This window comes from Osmerus mordax, chromosome 20 (assembly GCF_038355195.1).
Source record: "Osmerus mordax isolate fOsmMor3 chromosome 20, fOsmMor3.pri, whole genome shotgun sequence".
Taxonomy (NCBI): Eukaryota; Metazoa; Chordata; class Actinopteri; order Osmeriformes; family Osmeridae; genus Osmerus; species Osmerus mordax.
This window is the reverse complement of record NC_090069.1, coordinates 255,827-279,777: the sequence shown is the minus strand read 5'-3', so window position 1 is coordinate 279,777 and position 23,951 is coordinate 255,827. Positions and strand designations below refer to the sequence as shown.

Sequence of the window (23,951 nt, the reverse complement as noted above, 5' to 3'; positions counted from 1 at the left end):
AAAGATTTCAACTGCAGTGTTTCATGTAAAGCTCAAACCAGCTATACTTTTATAATCAGATTAACTTGAATCCTTTGTATGTCACAGTGAGCGTACAGCACGCTGTTCTGGCTGTATCTTGAAGAACACAGGCTGCATTTAACACTTATCAACACAATAGTAATGTTGATTACATTTCAATCACAATACCTTGCAATTACATATGCATAACATATTATGAAATGCTTCTCCTAACAAAGCAGCCTGAGAGCGCCCTCTAGAGGTGGACTAGCCCCAGCCAACATGGGCTAACTGCGCATGTCGCCTACTGAACCATAGAAAGAAAGACATGCGTGTCAGTAAAATATTATACTTTTATGTCGGGCAATAAACCAAATAGGTCTGATAGCTCTCAATCAGCCTTTGTCCACTGAAAAGGTTGTCAGACTGCACCAGGTAATAGCTCAGTATCTATCTAATGTCATGTATTCATTTACCAGAAGCCTTCACCCCATGCCGCACGGATCTCACCATGCAGAATACACACACAGGCCACTCTCTGTTAGGGCGGACCGACCCAATGTTGCAAGTGTGATTGGAAGTGTGACTTTTTATTTGAACTCTTTAAATAACTCAACTCGCGTCTTATCCGATTCCTTTGTGTAATCGCATTACATTTAGCCTACGTTGTCCTGACCTGTTATACGCACTATAGACCGTGGCAGCGAAACATCTAGAAGTTTGTATAAAAAATAAAATGTCAATACAAATAGTGTTTTACTATGCAGAATTATTAGCTGACATGCTCAGGCAATAAAACAGTTCGACAATGTTAGTAAAAGTAAAGGTCCACAGCTTGCTTTAAAGTGTTAAAGCCAAACATGCGCAGTTGGGAGCCGTCCACACAAGGTCAGACACACGTGTGCTCACTGTCACTCTCGAGCCGCTAAACCCAGGCGCTTCCAGACGAATCTTCAAGAAACGACGGCAAGTTTATCCTGACAGAAGACTTTCATTTTTAAATAATATCTAGTTGTTTCAGCGATGGCGAGGGGAAGCCGCAGTCGTCCTTCAGCTCAAGCTAGGTATGTTTGTAATGTAATAATTCCAGAACTGTCTCCAGACGCCGGTATGCATTCTCTAATAATGGCGGCTGTTTATAAAAGCACATTCAAGCACACTTACGTTATTTAGGAAGATCAGAGTAAATACATACTTTCACTTAACTATGTATTATGTTATGCATATATAATGTCGCTTATACGACGTTAAACTCCCTTTTAAAGTTGAAGTGTAATTTTTCAGGTCTTGACCCCAAGGCCAGTGGGTAAAGGGTCAGAGATGGTTTAGTCTTGAGTGTCAGAGTAGTGGTTATGTCATTGTTTTATCATGTTTTCTTTTAATGTTTTATGTGCCATCAGCCTGCCAGGAACTGCATAGGAAAAGTAGCTGCTAAATCTGGCACATTTACATGATGGACCCAAGTTTCCATGATAATGGATGTGGATTGTTCCTTCTTATATAAAATAAGCATCTACTGTAGGCAACAGAAGAACTATCCATCTTGTTGTTTGATATAAATTGTTACAATCCGTCTTCAATTTGAGATTAGTTGTTTGATGTTATGAATGTACCTCATCCAAGATGGTGTCTGTTACGCAGTAACTAGCTGACGACAGACCAGGATGATGTCATGTTACATCAGTTAGATAAGCTCAGCAGATCTAGTTGTTCTAGATCTAGTGTCCCCTAACCCTAACCCTCTCTTTAGAGGTCATGCTTTGCCAGACTCTAAGTACATACAGTATGTTAACAGTGGAATCAAATAATGTATTTATTAGCATTTAGCAGACGCTCTTTATCCAAAGCAAAGTCCAGGGGGGATTTTACCCTGCCTATGCAGTCAAATGCTCTTCCACTGAGCTATTCCAAGCAACACAAACTATACCGAGCTATAAGAATCTGTAAGGAACTATACCGAGCCATAATAAGTTATACCTACACCTGTGTAGTATCCTTCCTCTAAAGAAACCCTTCTGTGTTGTTCTCTCATCAGCTCTTCCAGCCCGCCTCCGTCGTACTCCCCGGCCCCCGCCCCCCCGGCCGCGCTAGCCGCCCCGGCCGCCCCCCAGCAGCCCGGCCTCATGGCCCAGATGGCCACCACAGCGGCGGGCGTGGCTGTGGGCTCCGCCGTTGGCCACGTGGTGGGCAGCGCCCTCACAGGAGCCTTCAGTGGAGGCAGCAGCAGCCCAGAGCCAGCTAAGCCCAGCACCACCTACCAGGTCAGCAGGGCAGCTAACCCTAACCCAGCACCACCTACCAGCAGGGCAGCTAACCCTAACCCAGCACCACCTACCAGCAGGGCAGCTAACCCTAACCCAGCACCACCTACCAGCAGGGCAGCTAACCCTAACCCAGCACCACCTACCAGCAGGGCAGCGTGCCATCTGCACAGATCAGACAGATCAGCACAGATCAGCACAGATCAGCACAGATCAGACAGGGAAGGTTGACAGGGTTCCAGTGAAGGGTAACAGGGTTCCAGTGAAGGGTAACAGGGTTCTAGTGAATCAATCTTTATTTATATAGCGCATTTCATACCAGGAGGCAGCACAATGCACTTGTGAAGGGGAATGTTCCGGCTGATGTAGCTGAAGCGGTGTTTGTGAAAGGTGGTTGCTGAGTGCAAGGACCCTGGTTCAAACCCCAGAGTGAGACAAGGAAGCAATAGTGATGTGTGACAATGACACCAGTTGCATGTGCATGAAAATATGTTTTTCTAAGGTCTGGATAAATATCTGAATGTCCAACTTCCTGTCCAACTTGCTGTCCAACTTGCTGTCCAACTTGCTGTCCAACTTCCTGTCCAACTTGCTGTCCAACTTGCTGTCCAACTTCCTGTCCAACTTGCTGTCCCCAGGAGCCGTTGCGGCCCGCGCCCCCCCAGACTGGGCCCTGTCACTTTGAGGTCCGGCAGTTCCTGGACTGTGCCACCACGCAGGCAGATCTCAGCCTGTGCGAGGGCTTCAACGAGGCGCTCAAACAGTGCAAATACTCACATGGTAAGAGACCGTGTCTGTCTGAGCCAGGCCACCCAGGTATGCAGCAGGCCGCTGGCCCATAGGAACTACATGGTGTCCCATAGGAACTACATGGTGTCCCATAGGAACTACATGGTGTCCCATAGGAACTACATGGTGTCCCATAGGAACTACATGGTGGCCCATAGGAACTACATGGTGTCCCATAGGAACTACATGGTGTTGGCGAGGACATAAGTTGAAGGAAGCAACAATGTAAATGTAGACATTAGACAAACTCATAACTATACTTATTGTTAATCAGTAGCAATGACAATGTTTTATGGTTGGCAAGCATTGTGGTTTTAAAGTTAAACTGATTACTTTACATTTGCTGTCCCAAGATAATGACCTTGTTAGGTTTATAAGGGATAATTTGTCTTCCTGTGTTTGTAATTATCTGAATTATTGATTATTGTTTACATTTGTGCTTTTTACTAAAATGTTGACAAAAATAAAACTTTGCATAGTCAGAATTGTAGTATAACTATATGCAAACTTTTTTGGGATCTTTTTAGGAGTTACATCCCTGGTGTAAACGTCAACACCAGACACCGTTACTAGGCAGAGAAACTGTACCATGCAGATCACCTGGACAGAAGCCACAAGCCAGGAACTAAACTCTACACCTTCTGTTGTGACCAGGAAATATACGCTAGTCTGTGTGACCAGACTCTTTGTTTGTTGATATAAAAATGTATGCTGTGTGATGTTTTGCTAAAGTATGTGAGAAAGTGAAATAAAGAGTTGCTATTTACTGTATTTGTTCATTTGCATGGCAAAGTTAGAGAATGCGAGTGATACATGATTGTATGCTACTTTTAACAACAATATACAATATCTACAATTAGAAGAGTGTCATTCTGGGTGAAGGCCATTTAAAGCATTGATACTGGATACATTCCTAGCCTTACTGATGTGCTATGGTCACAGGGGTGCTACACTAGTTGTCTACAAACGTTGATCAAATACACCTAAAATGATTATTTCATACGCACAATGTGTAGATTTAAACTCAAAATCCTATTCTGAAGAACAGAATCATAACCTGTTTTAACCTAACTTTAAGAATTAACCTGGATGACATCAAGCGTAGCGACGCTAAGAAGCCTGTGATGAAGATTGTCCAATCAGAGGTCGAGAGGGATGGGCGTTCCTCTGTTCACCAATGAGCATGCGAGGGTTCCAATCGCTTTCCGGGGCATTGTAAGAACCGCTAGTTTTGCTGACCTTTTCCAGATTTCACACTGTTCTTACCTTCAGACACTCTTCTGAAACCCGACCAGAACCATGCCCTTCATAGATTTAGAAAGCAACTTACCTGCGAGCAAGTTCTCGGAGGACTTCCTGAAGAAACTATGTTCAATGACAGCTGCCGCTTTAGGAAAACCGGAAGATGTGAGTATCTTTACAGGTGGAATGATTGTTACTCTTGACAGCAGTCTAAAAATAGTCTTGGCTATCATCCCCTTACACATATAAAAGTATTATTTGCCATGTCTTCCCATTTAAAATGTCTTCACTCTACAATGTTAATCGAGTTAAATAGAGAAATACACCGCATAAAAGTTGCAACCTTGAGGTTTTCGGAGTGTTGTTGGACAGAGGTTGTAACTGCAGTGTGTTGTGTTTTTCAGAGAATGATGTTGGTGGTGAAACCTGGACTGCCGATGCTCATTGCTGGATCTTGCTCCCCGTGCGTGGTACTGTCCGTGTCTGCCATCGGTGTCACAGACACGGCCGAGAAGAACAAGGACCACAGCGCCAAAATCTTTCAGTTCCTAACGGGAGAACTCGGACTTGGAGAGGACAGGTTAGTACGTTGTCTTATATCGTCCCTATGTTGCACTCTCCATAAACGGGTATGGATGTTAATTAAATGAACATTTTACATTGAAAGTTTTTTCGCTAATAATGATGTAGTTCTCTCTGTCAGATGTGTTTCTAACTTAGAACTATGCACTAAACTATGCAATAAAATCAAAGTCAAGTCAAATGAATGCTGAGTGTACAGCTATGTGTGTATTCTGTATATTGAGCAAATGCTCCCTTGTTGAGTATGAAATCTGTGATTTGCCAAATTACAGCATCACTCCCCTACAGCAATAATTTCATTCTCGCTAAGTTTTCAAAATAAACCCATTATTTAGGTCTTTGTCCTGTCGCATCCATGTTGATAGTAGTTAAAGTTGTTACTTTTGGGGAGTTTTCCACCCCTCTGCAACTGTAATAGTAGTCTTCTAACAAACTTGGTTCACCAACAGATGATTTTCCTAAGAAGGGTGTGGGTTGTTACCTACCCAGGGGCATGCTCAGAGAATCATGGGAAGATTACCCAGTCTGAGTGTTCCTACCCAGGGGCATGCTCAGAGAATCATGGGAAGATTACCCAGTCTGGGTGTTCCTACCCAGGGGCATGCTCAGAGAATCATGGGAAGATTACCCAGTCTGAGTGTTCCTACCCAGGGGCATGCTCAGAGAATCATGGGAAGATTACCCAGTCTGAGTGTTCCTACCCAGGGGCATGCTCAGAGAATCATGGGAAGATTACCCGGCATGTCCTGATAGAGAAACTTAATTGGGCACGTTTTAGATCTGTATGTGTAGCAGCTCATTAAGCACAACCAAAAGGGCTTCACAGTGAATTAAAATGACTTATAGATGTTCTTATAGATATTCTATATGGCCCTATATATTCCTTACCATTTACCCTTGCCTGTTTACCCTGACCCTGCCTGCAGCCTGCCACACTCTTTTACAAGGGGAATTATTGTCTCACTATTATTGTCTCACTCAGAATGGTAAAATGTACACTTCCTTCCTCCAGGGTTGTGATCAGGTTCTATGCGTTGGAGCCTCATCAAGTTGGAAAGAAAGGAACCGTGATGAGCTTCCTGTAGAAGTTGCAACAGCTTCAGCAGTGTCAGTGGGAAGGAAACTGAACTGAATTAAATTACTAAATCAACTTGTTTTGTCAGTAAGAGATTTGATCAATTAGTTGTCACATGAACCATGGCAAGTGTGTTAGATTTTTGATCTAGATCATTTAACCATCAAATTTATTGTTGATCATTTGATGTAGCTTAACGTTGTTTATTTTTGGGATGAAACAACTTAATATATTTTGTATATTTGTTCAATATGTATGAATTGAGGAATTGTTATAAATGAAATGCAGAGTTTGAAGGGATGATACTGGTCATGTGTGAAGTACAGGTACATAAAACAACAGTTCTTTGACAATAAGAAGGATGTGGTTTATTGGAATCCGATTAATCTGTTGTACAAATGAACCTTTCAACCATAACCTTTCAACCATAATCTCGGTATTCAGAAGCTCATGTTCCCTCCTAGGATGTCTTCTCCAGATCTTCTACCAGGTAAGGGTCGGATGTTTTTAGAACCTGGTAGAACTCATCCTGGGCTTTGTTTCCCTTCCTTGAGATATTGGTGAGGAGAGCCTGGTTCTTTTTGGTTGAGGTGGATTGGCTTTCGATGTCCTCTCTCTCCTCCTCATTCAGGATCTGCTTGCTCTCCAGACCCCTCAGAAGGGGTGCCAGGCTGTTGATCCTGGTCTCCAGCGCTGCTTTGTGTGTCTTCAGGAAATCCCGTCCAAAGGGCTGTGGAGGGGGGCCTGGGTTCAGGGCAGGGGCTGCAGCTAGGGTCACTACAGAGAAACATACATGTAGGCATCACCACAGAGAAACATATAGGTAGGCAGGGAAGGGGGGTTAGGGGTAGGGGTGGAAGTTGTGGAAGGATAACTTTTAATATTTAACCCTTGTGCTGCCTTCGGGTCACATGACCCAAAGGTTCATAACGAACCATTGTTGTGTTATTTTGTGTTTATGTAAACTACGAAAATGATATATTCACTGAATTTACACTCGTTTTATATTTTATATTATATATTTCACTGAAGTATCTAAATACATCAAATTAGTAATGGCGGCAGAATCGAAACTTGAGCAACATTAGTTGGGGTGGTGCTGTTTACTCCCACACTAGTCAGGAAATAAATCATTTTAACCATCAAATATGTGTAGTTACATAACTTTTTTCACACTCACAGTGTTGCTTACAAGTTAAGAAACCACATGAGCTACAAGGACAGAAAAGGAAAAGTGACTAAAGGGAAGACTGATCCGTCAGCATTTCCGTAATTGTAATGTTACCTCCATAAGCCTTTCGAAGCTCCTCAGCAAGATTGATTTGTTTCATCCTCTCCAGGATGAGAAGGGTGATTTGTACCGACCCCTCAGGTTTGTAGTGCTGCTCCATTTTATCCACCACGTCTGTCCTGTCGGCGGTTTCTAGCTGGCTCACTGGGATGGCGGGAAATCCGTCAATACCATTTTTCAGATGCCACTTAAATGTTTTCAGATTATCTGAGGTTAACTCGTCCAAGATATTCAGCAGTTTCACACTGGCCATTGTTGAGTTCTAAACAAAACATAAAACGGCTGTCATCAATAGTTGAATGTTCATTGTGTAGTCTACTGGGTATATTTTAGTTAGTGTAAACGTATTTAGAACAATGCGATTGAATACAACTGAAAGAACTAAACATTTTTACAAGTATTTTTTACCGTAGCCTACAACGTCTTTAGGCGACACACCACCAATGCTTTCACTTTCTGTGAGTCGTTACAGCCCATCAGGAAGTCCACTGTCTGCGCGTGTGTGTGAGGAAGAGAGGAGAGATTACCTCTTGTCTTTTTCTGCATGTAGTATGTTGTGTAGTAGCCTATCACTGTCTCGACTGCAACCACTAAATAGTTAGATGTTTCTAAAGACATTTGCTGCACTGTACTATGTAGGCTACTAGACTGCTATTGTAGTTGAGATAGTTTTATTGTTGCACCGTGCCTGAGATGTGATTATTCTGCACTGTGCTGCCTGATAAATACAGACAGTTCCTTGACTGACCACCGAAATACTGTTAATTTACTTCTGATCCTTGATTTCCTGCTATGTACTAAATGCACTATTATTATGTCGCTTTTGGTACAAGGTAAATGACAAAAAATGACCTATGGTATCTCCACCTATGGTGGAGAGGGTGGTTCCTGCAGTAGGTGGTGGAGAGGGTGGTTCCTGCAGTAGGTGGTGGAGAGGGTGGTTCCTGCAGTAGGTGGTGGAGAGGGTGGTTCCTGCAGTAGGTGGTGGAGAGGGTGGTCCAGATTATCCAATATGGATAATAGTTTCTTCAGTGTCCTCTCCACCACCTTTTCCAGACTGTCCAGTTTGCAGCCTAAGATGGAGCCGGCCTTCTTAACAAGTTTGTTAAGTTGGTTGGTGTCTCCAGCTCCAATGCTGTTTTCTCATAAAACATTTTTTTAGGTTCTGATAGCATTATTCACATTTTAAGATAGGTTGAGTTGTAAGAGCGCTGCCCCTCAGTGTAAGATTGAGAGATCGAAATCTCTGAACACGTTTTTGTGGAATATGCTTAATGAATACATTATTATTTGATAATGTAGACTCGCGGCGAAGGTTTTGGAACATGCTTTTGCAACCGGGAAAGGGATGGCTATTTGAATGCTGGCAAAACTAGAGAAATATGTATTGTGTACACCTACTCTCTCACATCTCACATCTGTACCTATCTCTGTCTATCTAGCTCTGGCAATCTATCTATAGCCATCTCTGGCTCTGAATGTATATAGCGTCCGTAAATATGTCACCCCTCTAACCTACGAATATTAATGATTTCTGATGTCTTTGATTTCTGAAGCGTTTGAATAAAACACCATTTGTTTCGGATCCTATTAGACTGTAGCACGACACTAGGTGTGTTCGACTTCATGCAGCGCCGGTGGCGCCGACAGCTGGCTGCAGCTGGCTGACTTGAAGCAGTGAATGCCATTGGCTGCTTCAAGTCAGCCGGCTGCATGAAGTCGAACACACCTATTGTGTGATTTTTATCTGTACCCATTGCTTCGAAAGGTCGATACCGCTTCGTGAGCACGCCTTCGAGCGCAACATCCATAGATTCTACTGGTGAATAGAAGTCCAAAACCAGAATGGCGTTAGAAGTTTATTTGGACCTTTTCTCACAACCCTGCCGTTCGGTCTATATTTTTGCAAAAAAGAACAACATTCCTTTTGATTTTAAAAAGGTTTCGCTGATGGAAGGTATGCTGATATATTTCAGGACCATTTCAGTTAGTTTTCACAGTTTTTGTTGTTATAACCTTCGCACAATAGAAGAACAAGCTGTGTTAGACGTAGGCTACGCTAATTTACTTACTTTTTTATAGTCTTAGCAATACTGGTTGAAATGTTAAATGTCGCCTTTATATTAGACTGACAAATCATCCTGACGGTAGCCCATGTCACATTACAGGCAAGTAAACACAGCCTATCGTAGACTAGTGGCCACTCCCAAGTTCCAAGAATCATCAAGTAGGCATTATTATAGATGCCTACTTGATGATTACATTAACATTATTACATACATAATATTATTATAGAAGTAGGATATAATATAATCATTATTATAGAAGTAGGCTATAACAGAACATTATTATAGAAGTAGGCTATAACAGAACAGTCACCATTTCTGGTCCTCTCCACTTCAGGGGAGCAGTATGGAGAAGACTTTGGGAAGATCAACATGATTCGGAAAGCCCCTGCTATACGAGACGGAGACTTCTGCTTGGCTGAGAGGTGAGAATGTCCACATGAACACAGTAACCTGAGTTAGTCTGAAAGGTGAGAATGTCCACATGAACACAGTAACCATAGCCTACCTGTCAACACTCCCGTTTTCCCCCGGAGTCTCCCCTATTTCACACCCATCTCCCGCCCCCTTCCCGTTTTGTTATTTGGGTGTGCTTTGCCTTCGGCAAGGGCACAACCTTTGTTCTCTCACATATATATTATTATTATTTTTATTATTATTTTTGCCCCCCTAAAACTCAGTCAATATTTGGCGTACATAGACAACCTAGGTGTCAAAAGTTTCGTCTTGGTAGCGATTGAGTTGCTTCTATTGGGATTTACGTTCCGTTGCATGGTTTAGGCTCAAGTTAAGTTTTTGTGGCGAAAACTGAAGCTAACGGTGGCTAATTTGCTAGCCACAGTCACTGACGTTACTAACGTCACTACGTCACTAACATCACGAAAACACGAGTGACTACCTGTAGCAGAACATTCGTTTCGCGTCTGTTAACTTGGGGGATAGCTAGGCTAACTATAGCTTTACTGCAAGGCAGCTGCAGAAACTCCACAAGCAAAGAGGCCAGGGTGATAACTATTTACTCATTTTACTTTGTGATGTGAAACACAATTGTGATGTGTAATGTACAATATTAGCTGATATTGTTAAGGAAGTAGGCCCACATCTACTTTCGGAAACGGTAGTCTACTATCACTGAAGCATTAGCATGACATTAGCCTCTGTTGCCCGGGCAACACATACTACAGTGGTCTATGATGCATCTGTTTTCAATCGTTAAAATAAACATTCCTCACAAATACATTTTCGTTGTAGGATTTATTATGACATTACATTACAAGTAAACGATTTGTTGGTGAAATTATAATTCCCTGTGGTTTCAAACCAGTGTTGCTCACTGCAACGCTGTAGCCTACGCGAGACACACTACAAAAACATCTACACAGCTGTTTAGGAAGTCAAACGGCGACAGGACATGTTCGGCACTCCCCTTACTTAAATCAAAAGTCTTTCAATAGGTGAAACTATCTGACTACTAACCTGAACTTCATTGCCACAGCCTAAACTTTGTCAATCTGTTCATGAAAATAATTACTTTCAGCCTAAACCGTACAACGGAACGTTAAATCGAATTCAACCAACGCAATCGCTACCAAGACGAACACAGCAGTAGTCTAGTACTGTACCGTAGTAGTACAATTTACCGGGGCAGCTTCTCCACACAGGGCTATATCACATTTTGCGTTGTTACTGACAATGATCGCTACCAGTGAGCTTTTTATGAATGAGCGATTTTCCACTAAATAAATGTCAAGCTTATTTACGTTTTTGGGGGCATATTTTCAGTTAGCAGATGGTACTGTTTGAATCGCGATTCCATCTTCTACCGCCGGTAACGTCGTAGAATAATCTTCAAAGGGGGTTCTTTATTAATGAATGAATGCAATATGAGTAGGCTAAATGCCTGAAAATATCACGAGAAGGGAAAACTTAAAAGGACGTTTAGATCATAGAGATTAGGTCCATTTTTACACCGGTCTGCCAAATGTATTCGTTGATTCAGCTATGAGGCTGCCTCTTGCAGGGGAAATGAGAAGACATCATATTTAATTCTACACTTCCCTCGTATTTTCAGTTGTAAATGAGCAGCACAAAAAAATGCTTTTAAATCTATGTAATCTTTATAAATAATAAGTATGCATTTTAATATAAAATATACAGATATATCAGTTGTAAAAATGGCATTCGAAAACGGACCCCTGTGCAACCGACGCAAGCAAGCACACCCTACAATTTCCCCAGAAATTGTACCCTCTCTAGTTCTCTCTTGAAACTTCCCGTAATTTGTATGGGCCAAACCTCGTTATATGAATAAACACATCAATATACTATTCCAAGGTTGTCCAGTTGCCAGATCTTGTATGAAACGCATGCTACTCACATAATACATATCGTAAAATTTTCAACCCATTTGTGACCTCAACCTGGCAACCTACAACCCAGTTGCGCTGTTGATATCTGCGCAGGTAGAAAGGAGAATTAGAATAGTAGCTGGCGGGTCTGTGTCCAGCGCCTACCATGGCTGCAGGTCCAGATGCTGCTTGTCTACCCCCCCCCACTCCCCTTTGCAAGTCACATGTTTTTTGTAAATGTAAATGTTGTTGTGCTTATGTGCTGAGGTTTTTGTCTGTTCCCACACTGTACTCCTCTAGGAGCATTGTCTGGGTGTTGCCTTTTTCTCTCCTCCTCTCTCCTCATGTTATGCTGTAACTTTCTAGTTGGCGCCGAAAATGGCTGCCTAGGTAGGCTCTCCTGCCAAAGTAAATTCCTTGTCTGTGCAAACTTTCATGGCGAATACGGCAATGGCAATTCTGATTCTGATTAGACGGGGAAATTTGAATCAAGAATCAGTGGTAGAAATGGCATTAAAAGTCTCAGGTGGTTTTACCGCAAAAAAAAAACTAAATATGGTAGTAATTTTATTTCTTATCTCCAAGCCGCATCGACAATTCCCACGCCTTTTGCAAAGTGTGTCACACGGACCCCTACCGTGTGGGGGTCACGCTGCGGAGGCACAAGCAGTACACAGAGTCAAGGCAGTTTATTACTTGCGGCATTCAGCAAGGAGACAATTCTATGGTGATACAAAGTCTGAAGTCTGAGGAACTGTCAGTCTCCTTTTATCTTAAAGTTCACGCGCGCATGTGTGTGCGTGTGGTGTGCGTCATGGATCGGAAAACTACATCTTCAGTTACAATATTGAGTTTGACCCTGGCTCCAACACATTATGGAGTTTGACATCTGTTTAGCTTACTTGCTAAGTGAAAAATCTTTACATGCTGAGTAAAGGTAACGGTCAGCCTGTTTAAGTAATGGTCAGCCTGTTTAAGTAATGGTCAGCATGTTTAACTTCATTTGGGAGGTTCCTTCTTTCTGCACTCTAAGATATGTTGTACAACAGTATTCTTTTAGCTTGCATAACACGCACATAGAAATATTTCTAACAGTAACCACAGTAACCACAGTAACAAAGTAACCACAGTAAACTGAGCTAGTCTCCAGTTTTCCTGCTCAAGGCTGTGCACCATGACTTTCTTATATAATTAAAGTGAAGCAACATCAGATAAAGGGTTCCTCTGCTCAGATCAAGGCAACTGGGAGTCAGGTGGCTGAGCGGTGAGGGAATCGGGCTAGTAATCCAAAGGTTGCCAGTTCGATTCCCGGTCATGCAAACTGACTTTGTGTCCTTGGGCAAGGCACTTCACCCTACTTGCCTCGGGGGAATGTCCCTGTACTTACTGTAAGTCGCTCTGGATAAGAGCGTCTGCTAAATGACTAAATGTAACTAAACGAGCTTCTGACTGACGACAGAAACAAGGATAAAACAAAACAGAAACGGGATGGTTGATAGTTATCATGTCTCTTTGTGGTAACGGTAATGTAATGGTGGAATGCTTCTTGCTAACATCTGCAGCATTGCCATCATGATGTACCTGGCTGAGAAGTTCGGGACGCCAGAGCATTGGTATCCCTCCGACCTGCAGAAACGCGCGCGTGTAAACGAGTACTTGTCCTGGCAACACATGGCCATCCGAATGCATGGCTCCAAGATATTTTGGGTGAAGGTGAGGCAATAATCACAGCCAGTTCTGTCTATCTGAGAATAAAAGGAAATGTTTTAATTATGTGGTTCTGCTTTGGGATGTCATCCTTCTGTGTGTGCGCTTTGCTGCTACCTGGAAGTCAGAGATCACTAGTGTGTTTTACATCTAAAACTGAATGATAGCAGGGCCCTTTCCACACATTATTTTTCTAAATGAAAATGATGCATCTTCATGTAAATATCTTCTGCTGTGTTGTAGCTCATGATTCCAAAGATAATGGGTGTGGAGGTCCCTAAGGAGAAGATGGACGCAGCTCTGGAGGACTTGAACAGCTCGCTCACGCTCATCGAAGAGAAGTTCCTTCAGGACAGGCCTTTCATAGCGGGGGAGCAGCTCTCTCTGGCGGACCTGGTGGCCGTAGTGGAGGTGATGCAGGTGAGATCTATGGGTACAGTGTGGAGGTGATGCAGGTGAGATCTCTGGGCACAGTGTGGAGGTGATGCAGGTGAGATCTATGGGTACAGTGTGGAGGTGATGCAGGTGAGATCTCTGGGCACAGTGTGGAGGTGATGCAGGTGAGATCTCTGGGCACAGTGTGGAGGGGATGCAGGTGAGATCTATGGGTACAATGTGGAGGTGATGCAGGTGAGATCTCTGGGTACAGTGTGGAGGTGATGCAGGTGAGATCTCTGGGTACAGTGTGGAGGTGATGCAGGTGAGATCTCTGGGCACAGTGTGGAGGTGATGCAGGTGAGATATCTGGGTACAGTGTGGAGGGGATGCAGGTGAGATCTCTGGGCACAGTGTGGAGGTGATGCAGGTGAGATCTCTGGGCACAGTGTGGAGGTGATGCAGGTGAGATCTCTGGGCACAGTGTGGAGGTGATGCAGGTGAGATCTCTGGGCACAGTGTGGAGGGGATGCAGGTGAGATCTCTGGGTACAGTGTGGAGGTGATGCAGGTGAGATCTCTGGGTACAGTGTGGAGGTGATGCAGGTGAGATCTCTGGGTACAGTGTGGAGGTGATGCAGGTGAGATCTCTGGGTACAGTGTGTTCATTTAGCAGATACGGTGTTACTTTAGCAGATAATGTGTTATGTAGCAGATTATTATTTATAAAACAAATTTACGTCAGAAAACGTGGCGTTTGGTCATTTCCACGCAAAGCCCAGCATTTATAATCTTGGACCCTTAAGTCTTAACTTAAGTATGCAACTTGTTGAGTCAGCATGGACTTGAGGTGTAGCACAGTAACTCAGGGTGAACTGTTATTAGACAACTCATTCTGACCAGCAGAAGACACCAGAGGAGTTTTTGGGGCCGCAGGGATCTTTTCATGGAGAGAGACTGGTTCAGTTGTACTTGCAATGTTCTATTTTGATGTCAGAGAAGTTTCTCTTCCTGGAATTATTTTGCATCTCCATGTTGTAAACTCTGGGGGCAAGGCCTCTAAACTGAGAATATGTAGGGTCACGATATGCAAATTACGATTATTCGGCCACCACATTTATCAACGGCCGGTCATTCTTCCGCTGTGATTGGTGGGATAGGAACGTTTCATGAAATGTAAATCACAGATCCTGTGTCTCCAGCCTGTAGGCGCCGGGGTGGATGTGTTTGAGGGGCGTGCGAGGCTGAAAGCATGGCGAGACCGAGTGAGAGAGGAGGTCGGGGCAGAGCTGTTTGATGAGGCCCACCAAGACATCCTAGCTGCCCAGGACATGATCAAGAAGTTGGACGCCAGCAAGATGCAGGGCTTCAGACCCAAAATCCTCAGATTATTTTTCTGAAGGATTATGGTATCCCAATCCGGGTCGTTATCCAAGCCGACCATTCATTTGAATCAGGTGTGTTTCCAGCAGGGAAACATCTAAACAATGCAGGGCAGGGAGGCCCGAGGACCAGGATTGGGAACCCCTGGGATAGAACATACAGCTAGCATACAGATACATAACAACATATGCATACAGATACATAACAACATATGCATACAGATACATAACAACATATGCATACAGATACATAACAACATATGCATTTTATACAGTATAAAACAACCATAATCCATTATAAGAAAAAAAAAAACTTGATTTTTATTTTATTTAGAGTAAACTGTAAACCATTCACTTGCTAATCTTCGAGCTTTCTGTCCCCTATCCCTAGCCTCTGAATGGCCTGGTCACATGACCCTCCCTGTCCCCTATCCCTAGCCTCTGAATGGCCTGGTCACATGACCCTCCCTGTTGGGTTCATCACTCCCAGCTGTCGATTGCTGAGGGTTGTGGTTGGTCAGGATTGTGGGACGGGTCATGTGACATGTTGGCAGGAAATGATGTTTTCTCATGGGAGATAAAGGGATTTGCTAAGGGTAAAATGCAACCTTAGGTCAAAAATTTTGTTGAAATCCTTACGGTAGAGTCAGATAGGTGAAATTTGAACATGTTGGCAATTCATGCCATTCTCCATTCTGCTAGATAAAAACTGTCTTTTGTATTTTGATCTAGGACTGTATCAGTGTTTTGTTGGTAACCTCAATAAAGTTCCTTTCTTGCTTTCCTGTTGTGTTATTTACGTTAAAAGACAAGTAATCGTAAACATTCAAGAGAAACCGTACGCAATCCCATTCTTAGTGAATCATAAATGCAGGTTTTAATTTACATTTTTGTAATATAATAAAAAAGCTTGATAGAAACACTTGGCCAAGGGATTCAGAGAGGGTGTACAACTTTAGTGGAGTAGATTGTATTATAAAGGGACGCTTGCACAAAGCTGAACTGGGTAGTTCGGTAACTGGATAGTTGCCCTTTGATAACTTTCTTTCGTCCTGCTGCCACCTACAGGTAACTTAGGTGTAGTCTACATTAATAATAATTAGTGGTCAATCGTCAATTTACTTCTGACAAACAGTATGTAGTCTAAGAATGAGTTCTAGTATCTAGAACTACTATGGCCCCTACTTACTAATGAGTTCATGATAAAGCGCTGACCAGCATATGCGGAAGAAGGAAGGTGTCGGAAGGAAGTGAATAAAATGCAACAGGTTAATTAGTGTCAACAGCGTGACCAGCGGGAGACAGCCACCGCGGAGAGCTCTCAAAACAAAACTACAGCCCATTTAGGACGCAAATATGACAACGAACAAAGGATTTTGCGCGTCCGTTTGTCGCTGTTTTTTTGAGTATTCAACTCCGCAAATTCTCGTCATCAGGAGTACCAAAGTTGGGACCCTCAATAGAATTATTCAAGCTCTGGTACTGGGATACGTGATCGGGTATGTCTACCGCTCCCCAGAATCAGTTAAAGGCTGATGTTTTATTTCGAATGAACTTATGCTCGACACCTGTGCAGGTATGTCTGCGTTCTCAAGAAAGGATACCAGGATACCGACGGCGTCCTGAGCTCTGTCACGACCAAGGTGAAGGGGGTAGCCGTGACCAACACGTCTGATCTGGGACTGCGTGTCTGGGACGTGGCGGACTACATCATTCCGCCGCAGGTACCAGCAGGATGGGTAGATCCTAGAAGATGGGTAGGATGGGTAGATCCTGGGTAGAAGATGAGGTACAGGCCTGGTCTGTACGGTCTCTATGATAACCCCCGATCTCAATGCTGGTCCTTTCACCGCGTGTTTCATTGCGTGTATCACTGTTTTGGGCCAGTTCTTTATATGTAGCCTCCCCTGTAGGATGCTGGGTTTCAGTGTATGGCAAGCTGTGGGCCATTCCCTATGCAGCTAGGTAACCCGCCATCCCTCCTACTGCAAATCACAAACTGAAAACATATAGAGCGACATGTTTAACTAAAAAGTATTCTCTATTCACCTGCACTACCCATATCATAAATGCATTAACAGGGAGAGTAATGGTCTTGTGATTAATCTCTTACAGGTTACCAGTAGCAGAGCGTTTCAGTTTTTTGGTTTGGTGTTTCATTGCAGGAAGAAAGTTCCTTCTTTGTGCTCACCAACCTGATCATGACTTTGAATCAAACTCAGTCTCACTGTCCAGAGGTAAGGTTGAATAATTAACAGCAAGCACCACTGATTAACAATAATGACTAATATAATAGAGATGTCAGGTTTTTGCGCTGATTTTGCGCAGGCATAACACAAGTGCAAATCCATTGTGAAAACCTCCATGCAGTACCTGAAAGTGAACATTCATTTCCACATTCCATCCTACAGTGCCATTTATAGTTTCAGTTCACTTAAATATAGTTCTAGTAAGAGACCCACAACATTGTTTGATGTTGCACGTAAGAAATGTTTCTACTGTATTATGTGATATTGTAGTTGATGCTGTTGCTGCACTGCAGTATTGTCCTCTTCTGCTGTAATTTCTATATGCATTAAATGTTTCTGATATTTTGCCCTCTGTTGAGCTGCAGAATGTTGGGTTTGACTGCGTCACCGACTCAGACTGCAAGGCTGGTCTCAGCAACACCAGAGGAGACGGTAAAAACCTCATCCACCATCAGTCCATGTTTAGGAAATAGGTTTATGAGCAGAGCATTTATGGTTGACTCTTAACATGTTATTTGGGGAGATATTGTTGGAGATTGTATTGTTACTGTTAGATATGTTGCTGTTTGTTATTAATCATGTAAAGAAACGCCTGTCTCAGGTGTCCAGACAGGGAGGTGTGTGAACTTCTCTAGTGTGGCTAGGACCTGCGAGGTTCTGGCCTGGTGCCCTCTGGAGTTGGACCTGCAGCCGCCAGAGTGAGGGTTTATATTCTCCCAGAGTGAGGGTTTATATTCTCTGTTCCAAAGGTTAAGTTGGTGTAATTAAGTTCTAATTTGTTTCCAACCCTGGTTGTTCCCTCAGCCCTCCAATGCTGGCAGGTGCTGAGAACTTCACCGTGCTCATTAAGAACAGCATCCGCTATCCCATGTTCAACTTCAATAAGTGAGTTCAATATCAAGCTACAGTTACTTGGTTTGAGCTGGATACATGATGGTGCACTCAGGATTCATGTCAAAAACTTCTTACTCTCATTAACACTTCTTTTACTACAGTACTCTACTAACCCTTTAACTACAGTACTGGCACTCAGACCTGGGTTTTCTGTAGATTCCGGATGCTTTGTATGTCATCTACTTTGAGTGCTCGTAAAATGTCAAACTCAAGGTGTGAGGTCTAGTCTTCCTGGACTATAACCTGCATAGGAGTCAGTGCATGTTCTTTGAGAGGGCATTGATGAAACCACTTACTCTCAAAATCTGGCTTCCAGCTGGCCTGTCACCAGTGTGAAGCCTGTGTTTACTGAGTGTGGGATCATGGGGTGCAGATGCAGCTGAGTTGAAGTGTTTAATCTCACTCACAGCATACACCAGGATCAGTATCCCACCTGCTCCATCGAGCTACTAGCTTCACATTGGCATGGCTGGCTATAGCAGTGTGTCAGAGATGGCATCCGCTGGCCATGTGATCTAGACATGCCCAGAAGCTGGTACCACCGTCTGGGTAACAAGGACAGTGGTGATGGATGATGACATGAGGTGATGGATGATGGACAAACCAAGTATCCACAGAGAGTGCAGACTATGATGAAAACTGCCGTGATCTTAGATAGTGTAGAAGTGAAAAACAACGGTGTAATTTGATTCTGAGTCTGAACACATCCTCTGAGTTGTCTCCTGTCCTTGTTTGACTGGCAGAAGGAATATCTTGCCACACGTGAACAAGACCTACCTGCAGCAATGTGTGTTCAACCGAGTCACAGACCCAGACTGCCCCATCTTCCGGCTCAGAGACATGACCACGGAGGCTGGGGAGGACTTCCAGACCATGGCTGTTCACGTAAGCAGATGCTCCCCACCACGTCCACCATGATCATATGTACTACCTCAGGTGTGGACCATGATCACATGTACTACCTCAGGTGTGGACCATGATCACATGTACTACCTCAGGTGTGGACCATGATCACATGTACTACCTCAGGTGTGGACCATGATCACATGTACTACCTCAGGTGTGGACCATGATCACATGTACTACCTCAGGTGTGGTTACTTTGGTTTGCTTTGTTGAAGCACTCAGCTTGACTGTGCAAACGGTGCAAAACACCAAAATAGCATCCAACCATCAAGGACAGTTTGCCTGTTTCCCACCACCCTGCTGTGACTGCCCCTGCTGTGACTGCCCCTGCCCCTGATGTGACTGCCCCTGTCCCTGCTGTGACTGCCCCTGCTGTGACTGCCCCTGCTGTGACTGCCCCTGCCCCTGATGTGACTGCCCCTGTCCCTGATGTGACTGCCCCTGCTGTGACTGCCCCTGCTGTGACTGCCCCTGCCCTGCTGTGACTGCCCCTGCCCTGCTGTAACTGCCCCTGCTGTGTCCTCAGGGGGGCATCATGGGAGTGCAGATCAGCTGGTTCTGTGATCTGGACTTGCCAGCGAGCTGGTGCGTGCCCAAGTACACCTTCCGTCGTCTGGACAACAAGGACCCAGAGAACAATGTGGCACCTGGATACAACTTCAGGTACGGAGAGACGTGTTTACAGGCTGAGCCTAACCCTAACCACATACTAGTATACAACTGACAGCAGATTAAGAAGTATTGGGTTCAAATCCACCCCCTTCACAGTGGTAGGGATTTGGATTAAAGCGTATGCTGAATTAATTTGTTGTTGTTGTTGTTAGTATTAGTGTCTTCACGAAATCATTTGCTGTGCTTTGTAGCCTAGATCAGCAGCACTCCTAGCTTGCTGAAGCGCTGTCAAGCGAAAAACAAATGATGCAATAATGCAGTCCCTCAATATCTGCACACACAATCGTATCTGTTCACCTGCCCACAGCAGAAAGTACAGAAGGTCACCTGTTTAGTCAGCATTCAAATCTTGCTTTTCCCACAGATTTGCAAAGTACTACAAGACTAATAATAACAAGGAGACAAGAACACTAATCAAAGGATTTGGAATCCGCTTTGATGTGATGGTGTTTGGTCAGGTGAGGGTGTTTGATGTGATGGTGTTTGGTCAGATGAGGGTGTTTGATGTTTTTCTTCTCCCATTGGTTCCCAATGCTGCCTTCAGAATTGCCAGTAAACTACAGGTCTACATGTTAGGGTTAGTAGGTCAGTAAACTACAGGTCTACATGTGTTAGGGTTACTAGGTCAGTAAACTACAGGTCTACATGTTAGGGTTACTAGGTCAGTAAACTACAGGTCTACATGTTATTTCTTAAAATTTGGTAACTGCTCCTGCTTCAGGCTGGGAAATTCAACATCATTCCAACACTGCTGAACATCGGCGCTGGCCTGGCACTTCTGGGCTTGGTGAGTGAGGCTTGCCCCAGTGTCATCTCCTCTAGGATAATAAACACATATAACGTTCCCCTTAATTCACATCTTTTTGTTTTGGTTCTGTAATAATCAGGGGTCGGATCCATAAAGCGCGCTGAGAAAAGTGGGGATTAAAGTCCAAACCTAACTTCAGTTGGGGCTAAAGCGGGGGGAGAGCCAGTAACCCTAACCCAGATCAGTTGGGGCTAAAGCGGTTCGATGGAAGCCTATTCTAGTTCACGCAATCAGACTCATTCAAGTCAGATTCATGTAGTCAAGATATTTGCATTCTGTTCTTAAGTAGACCGAAGGGTCGAACATCGATCAAATTGATCCACCATTGTAAAAACCATGTTCACAGCTGTGTGAAACATCCCTGACAGCACTGTCCCAAACAAGGTTAGTTTTTCAGCATGTGTTGCCATAGTGACTGAGTTTGAACCATGTTGAATTTGCTTTGAGCAGAATCAACTGAAATTGAGTCTTTTCATAAAATCGCTTTATGGAACAGGCTCTTGGTGTCACTAAGGTGTCTTGATCTCTCCCTCTCTCTCAGGTAACTGGTTTGATCTCTCTCCCTCCCTCTCTTTCTCAGGTAACTGTGGTTTGTGACTTGATCGTCCTGACATGTATGACGAAACGGAATCTCTACAAGGAAAATAAATATTCATATGTAGATGACTTTGAATTGGTGAGTAATTGAATTTTTAAGAGACAGATTTTAGCAAAATTTCACATTTCAGTTTTACAGATTTGTTTGAAATAATTTACAATAATTATATAAATGGCTCTCAGATCATCAGTTTCAACAAGTTAGAGTTGTCACAGGTCTTTCTGCAGGTGTCTCATTGATGTTAACACATGCTTCCTCTTGCAGCTTCCAGATGGAACGCCATGAGTCCCTGCTGAGGCTGGTTACTGCAACACATCCTGAACATTTCTCTTCAGAATAATGGATTTATTCAACTGTAAACAGACATGTATATTTTTTTGGCTTTGTCTCAAATGTTTGAGTGAAATAAATGCCTGGAGGCAAAATCTGGACAGTAACAAATATTGGTAATGTTTTTACCCCATCAGGGGTCTTGAGACTTTCGGCCCCTCTACCTCCTCACTACAAACCTCCTGAAAGCATCCATTAACTTTATTTACTATAAACATATTGAGCCTGTACAGGTACAGCAGCACCTGTAGTAAACAGCAGAGCCTTCAGTGAACATGATCACTGCTGTTATTGATATCATTCATGCCATTATCAGGAAGGTTGGTGGTGGTTTGGCTGTATGATTTGAACACTTTAGATTTCAGGAAAATTTACAACCAAAAACCCCAGTCACTGAAAAACTATCATTGATGTTCAATCAATGTAATTTGAAACCTGTGTGTTTTAACATCGGAAGGAAAAATAAAATTCTTCAGTTGTATGACACCAAGTCCATTAACTATTAGATCTTTACAATGACACCTGCATTCTTAAGACAAACTCATTCATACAGACGCTTATATGCTGCCGGAGCTGCTGGTGGACAGCTGCCCCTGGGTTGTGACCTCGCTGCCCCTGGGTCGTGACCTCGCTGCCCCTGGGTCGTGACCTCGCTGCCCCTGGGTCGTGACCTCGCTGCCCCTGAGTCGTGACCTCGCTGCCTCTGGGTCGTGACCTCGCTGCCCCTGGGTCGTGACCTTGCTGCCCCTGGGTCGTGACCTCGCTGCACCTGGGTCGTGACCTCGCTGCCCCTGAGTCGTGACCTCGCTGCCCCTGGGTCATGACCTCGCTGCCCCTGGGTCATGACCTCGCTGCCCCTGGGTCATGACCTCGCTGCCTCTGGGTCATGACCTCGCTGCCCCTGGGTCGTAACATCGCTGCCCTCCAGCAGGCCACAGGCGTCGTTCCCGGGGTCGCCGTCATGGAAGCTGCTGATGCGGACAAGGTCCCCGTTCAGATGGACCGTCCAGAGCGCGTCGCTCAGACGGCGTCTGCAGAACCTCCGGTTGGAGAACACCACGCCCACCAGTACCGCTACCACGACGACAGCTACCACGCAGACGGCTACCTCAACAACGCTGAGCTGCGGCCAGGATGCCCCTGTTGTGGTGTTTGTGAGCAGAACAGGGGCGCTGGGCTCCAGAGGCCCAGACAGGGAGGCCTCTGTTATAGGTCTGGACGGTCCTGGCACCACAGGGTCACCCGGGGGGGCTGGGGGGCCTGGCACCACAGGGTCACCCGGGGGGGCTGGGGGGCCTGGCACCACAGGGTCACCCGGGGGGGCTGGGGGGCCTGGCACCACAGGGTCACCCGGTCCCTGGGCTGGAGGGCCTGGGGGGCTATTTCCAAGGGCAGGAGAGGCTAGGTCAGATGGGAAAACAGGTTCAATAAAGTTAGATTATAGGAACATCACACTTAGTCTTTAGTAGCAGAGCTTCAGTAAAAAATAAAGTCAAAATATTTAGAAACTCCTTTCTAGTGCTTCCTCTTACCCTACAGCTCTGCCCCCCGCCCAACCCCCACCATCGCCCTTCCAGGTACGCTCACCTGCAGGGGTGCAGCTGTTGGTGATGGTGTTCCCCTCGTAGCCCTCAGCACAGTGCTCGCAGTGTCGGCCCGCGGTGTTGTCACCACAGCTAAGGCAGTAGCCGGCCTCTGGCTGGCAGCGAGGTGGCGCCCCCTGGGGGAGGGAGTGTCCACTGCAGTTGCAGGGTAAGCATATGCTGTCTGAGTTGTAGAAACCGTCTCTGCACTGGTCACAGTGGGGGCCTCGGTACCCCAGCTTACACTGGTCACACACGGGGCATCTGCTGGAGTCTGCAGTCAGGACAGGTGATGGGGGGGGGGGGGTATAGCTGCAGATCAAGAGGTCTCAGATTCAAATCCCCCCTGTACATTGCTTTGGATAAGCATTTATATAAATTAATACATATATAGACTTCAATCACAGACAACATAATAACAACAATAGTGTAATAACTGTAAAACATTTAATAACCATTTCTAATCCAAATTTCTTTCTCCCTCATATATGGCCATGGGTTATCCGGAATGTCTCTATTCTCAGTCAAGTAGACATCGCTAACTCCCTTTGTCTCATCCGTAACATTAGCCATTCTTCTAGTTGCCTTCTGCCTTGCTCCATAGTAGCTTTGTAGATGAGCTTGCGTTTGTTGTACATGATAGCCAGGAAATGAAAAAATGCGCGCAGTGACAAGAAATCATATTCATCATGCCATCAAATACAGATTGAAACTAAAGTAACAAGCCTAGTTTAAAAATGTAAGTACAAAGTACAGATATTTGTGTACAAAAATTAAGGAGTGAAAGTAAAAAG

At 44.4% G+C, this 23,951-nt stretch overlaps 5 protein-coding genes across 7 annotated transcripts; 4 read left to right on the top strand and 1 right to left on the bottom strand.

The window, feature by feature from the left end:
- Nucleotides 1-421: 421 nt before the first annotated feature.
- On the top strand, nt 422-3,816 carry chchd10 (coiled-coil-helix-coiled-coil-helix domain containing 10). Its single transcript, XM_067258466.1, has 4 exons — nt 422-1,064; nt 2,036-2,261; nt 2,900-3,041; nt 3,578-3,816. The coding sequence occupies exons 1-4, from the start codon at nt 1,024-1,026 to the stop codon at nt 3,595-3,597; spliced, it is 429 nt and encodes a 142-aa protein (XP_067114567.1). The 5' UTR covers nt 422-1,023; the 3' UTR covers nt 3,598-3,816.
- A 434-nt stretch (nt 3,817-4,250) lies between these two features.
- On the top strand, nt 4,251-6,024 carry ddt (D-dopachrome tautomerase). Its single transcript, XM_067257937.1, has 3 exons — nt 4,251-4,457; nt 4,697-4,872; nt 5,887-6,024. Exons 1-3 carry the CDS (start codon nt 4,350-4,352, stop codon nt 5,957-5,959), a joined length of 357 nt encoding a protein of 118 aa, XP_067114038.1. The 5' UTR covers nt 4,251-4,349; the 3' UTR covers nt 5,960-6,024.
- A 273-nt stretch (nt 6,025-6,297) lies between these two features.
- LOC136964051 (apoptosis-associated speck-like protein containing a CARD) lies at nt 6,298-7,746 on the bottom strand. The gene is made up of 3 exons (XM_067257936.1): nt 7,649-7,746; nt 7,235-7,502; nt 6,298-6,726 (listed from the first exon to the last, which is right to left on the bottom strand). Exons 2-3 carry the CDS (start codon nt 7,491-7,493, stop codon nt 6,410-6,412), a joined length of 576 nt encoding a protein of 191 aa, XP_067114037.1. The 5' UTR covers nt 7,494-7,502; nt 7,649-7,746; the 3' UTR covers nt 6,298-6,409.
- Nucleotides 7,747-8,995: 1,249 nt separating this feature from the next.
- On the top strand, nt 8,996-15,898 carry gstt1b (glutathione S-transferase theta 1b). The gene is made up of 5 exons (XM_067257935.1): nt 8,996-9,197; nt 9,644-9,731; nt 13,217-13,367; nt 13,605-13,781; nt 14,938-15,898. The coding sequence occupies exons 1-5, from the start codon at nt 9,086-9,088 to the stop codon at nt 15,133-15,135; spliced, it is 726 nt and encodes a 241-aa protein (XP_067114036.1). The 5' UTR covers nt 8,996-9,085; the 3' UTR covers nt 15,136-15,898.
- Nucleotides 15,899-16,253: 355 nt separating this feature from the next.
- On the top strand, nt 16,254-21,679 carry p2rx4a (purinergic receptor P2X, ligand-gated ion channel, 4a). Of its 3 annotated transcripts, none has more exons than XM_067257933.1 (12): nt 16,254-16,616; nt 16,694-16,841; nt 17,283-17,354; nt 17,732-17,798; nt 17,968-18,064; nt 18,171-18,251; nt 19,004-19,145; nt 19,693-19,829; nt 20,203-20,296; nt 20,560-20,625; nt 21,227-21,322; nt 21,509-21,679. In XM_067257933.1, the coding sequence occupies exons 1-12, from the start codon at nt 16,474-16,476 to the stop codon at nt 21,527-21,529; spliced, it is 1,164 nt and encodes a 387-aa protein (XP_067114034.1). In that variant the 5' UTR covers nt 16,254-16,473; the 3' UTR covers nt 21,530-21,679. The 3 variants fall into 3 exon arrangements, with proteins under 3 accessions (XP_067114034.1, XP_067114032.1, XP_067114035.1); XM_067257931.1 differs by having other exon boundaries at nt 17,726-17,798; XM_067257934.1 differs by lacking the exon at nt 20,560-20,625.
- The last annotated feature ends 2,272 nt before the right edge of the window (nt 21,680-23,951 follow it).

Coding starts and splice junctions, on each gene's coding strand:
- gstt1b (XM_067257935.1), top strand. CDS start 9,086: ATGGCGTTAGAAGTTTATTTGGACCTTTTCTCACAACCCTGCCGTTCG. Junction 13,368..13,604: donor CCAAGATATTTTGGGTGAAG/GTGAGGCAATAA, acceptor GCTGTGTTGTAG/CTCATGATTCCAAAGATAAT. Junction 13,782..14,937: donor CCGTAGTGGAGGTGATGCAG/GTGAGATCTATG, acceptor CTGTGTCTCCAG/CCTGTAGGCGCCGGGGTGGA.
- ddt (XM_067257937.1), top strand. CDS start 4,350: ATGCCCTTCATAGATTTAGAAAGCAACTTACCTGCGAGCAAGTTCTCG. Junction 4,458..4,696: donor CTTTAGGAAAACCGGAAGAT/GTGAGTATCTTT, acceptor TGTGTTTTTCAG/AGAATGATGTTGGTGGTGAA. Junction 4,873..5,886: donor CTCGGACTTGGAGAGGACAG/GTTAGTACGTTG, acceptor TCCTTCCTCCAG/GGTTGTGATCAGGTTCTATG.
- p2rx4a (XM_067257931.1), top strand. CDS start 16,474: ATGACAACGAACAAAGGATTTTGCGCGTCCGTTTGTCGCTGTTTTTTT. Junction 17,799..17,967: donor CAGCAACACCAGAGGAGACG/GTAAAAACCTCA, acceptor CGCCTGTCTCAG/GTGTCCAGACAGGGAGGTGT. Junction 20,297..20,559: donor ATGTGATGGTGTTTGGTCAG/GTGAGGGTGTTT, acceptor CTCCTGCTTCAG/GCTGGGAAATTCAACATCAT.
- chchd10 (XM_067258466.1), top strand. CDS start 1,024: ATGGCGAGGGGAAGCCGCAGTCGTCCTTCAGCTCAAGCTAG. Junction 1,065..2,035: donor CGTCCTTCAGCTCAAGCTAG/GTATGTTTGTAA, acceptor TTCTCTCATCAG/CTCTTCCAGCCCGCCTCCGT. Junction 2,262..2,899: donor AGCCCAGCACCACCTACCAG/GTCAGCAGGGCA, acceptor TGCTGTCCCCAG/GAGCCGTTGCGGCCCGCGCC.
- LOC136964051 (XM_067257936.1), bottom strand. CDS start 7,493: ATGGCCAGTGTGAAACTGCTGAATATCTTGGACGAGTTAACCTCAGAT. Junction 6,727..7,234: donor GCTTCGAAAGGCTTATGGAG/GTAACATTACAA, acceptor GTTTCTCTGTAG/TGACCCTAGCTGCAGCCCCT.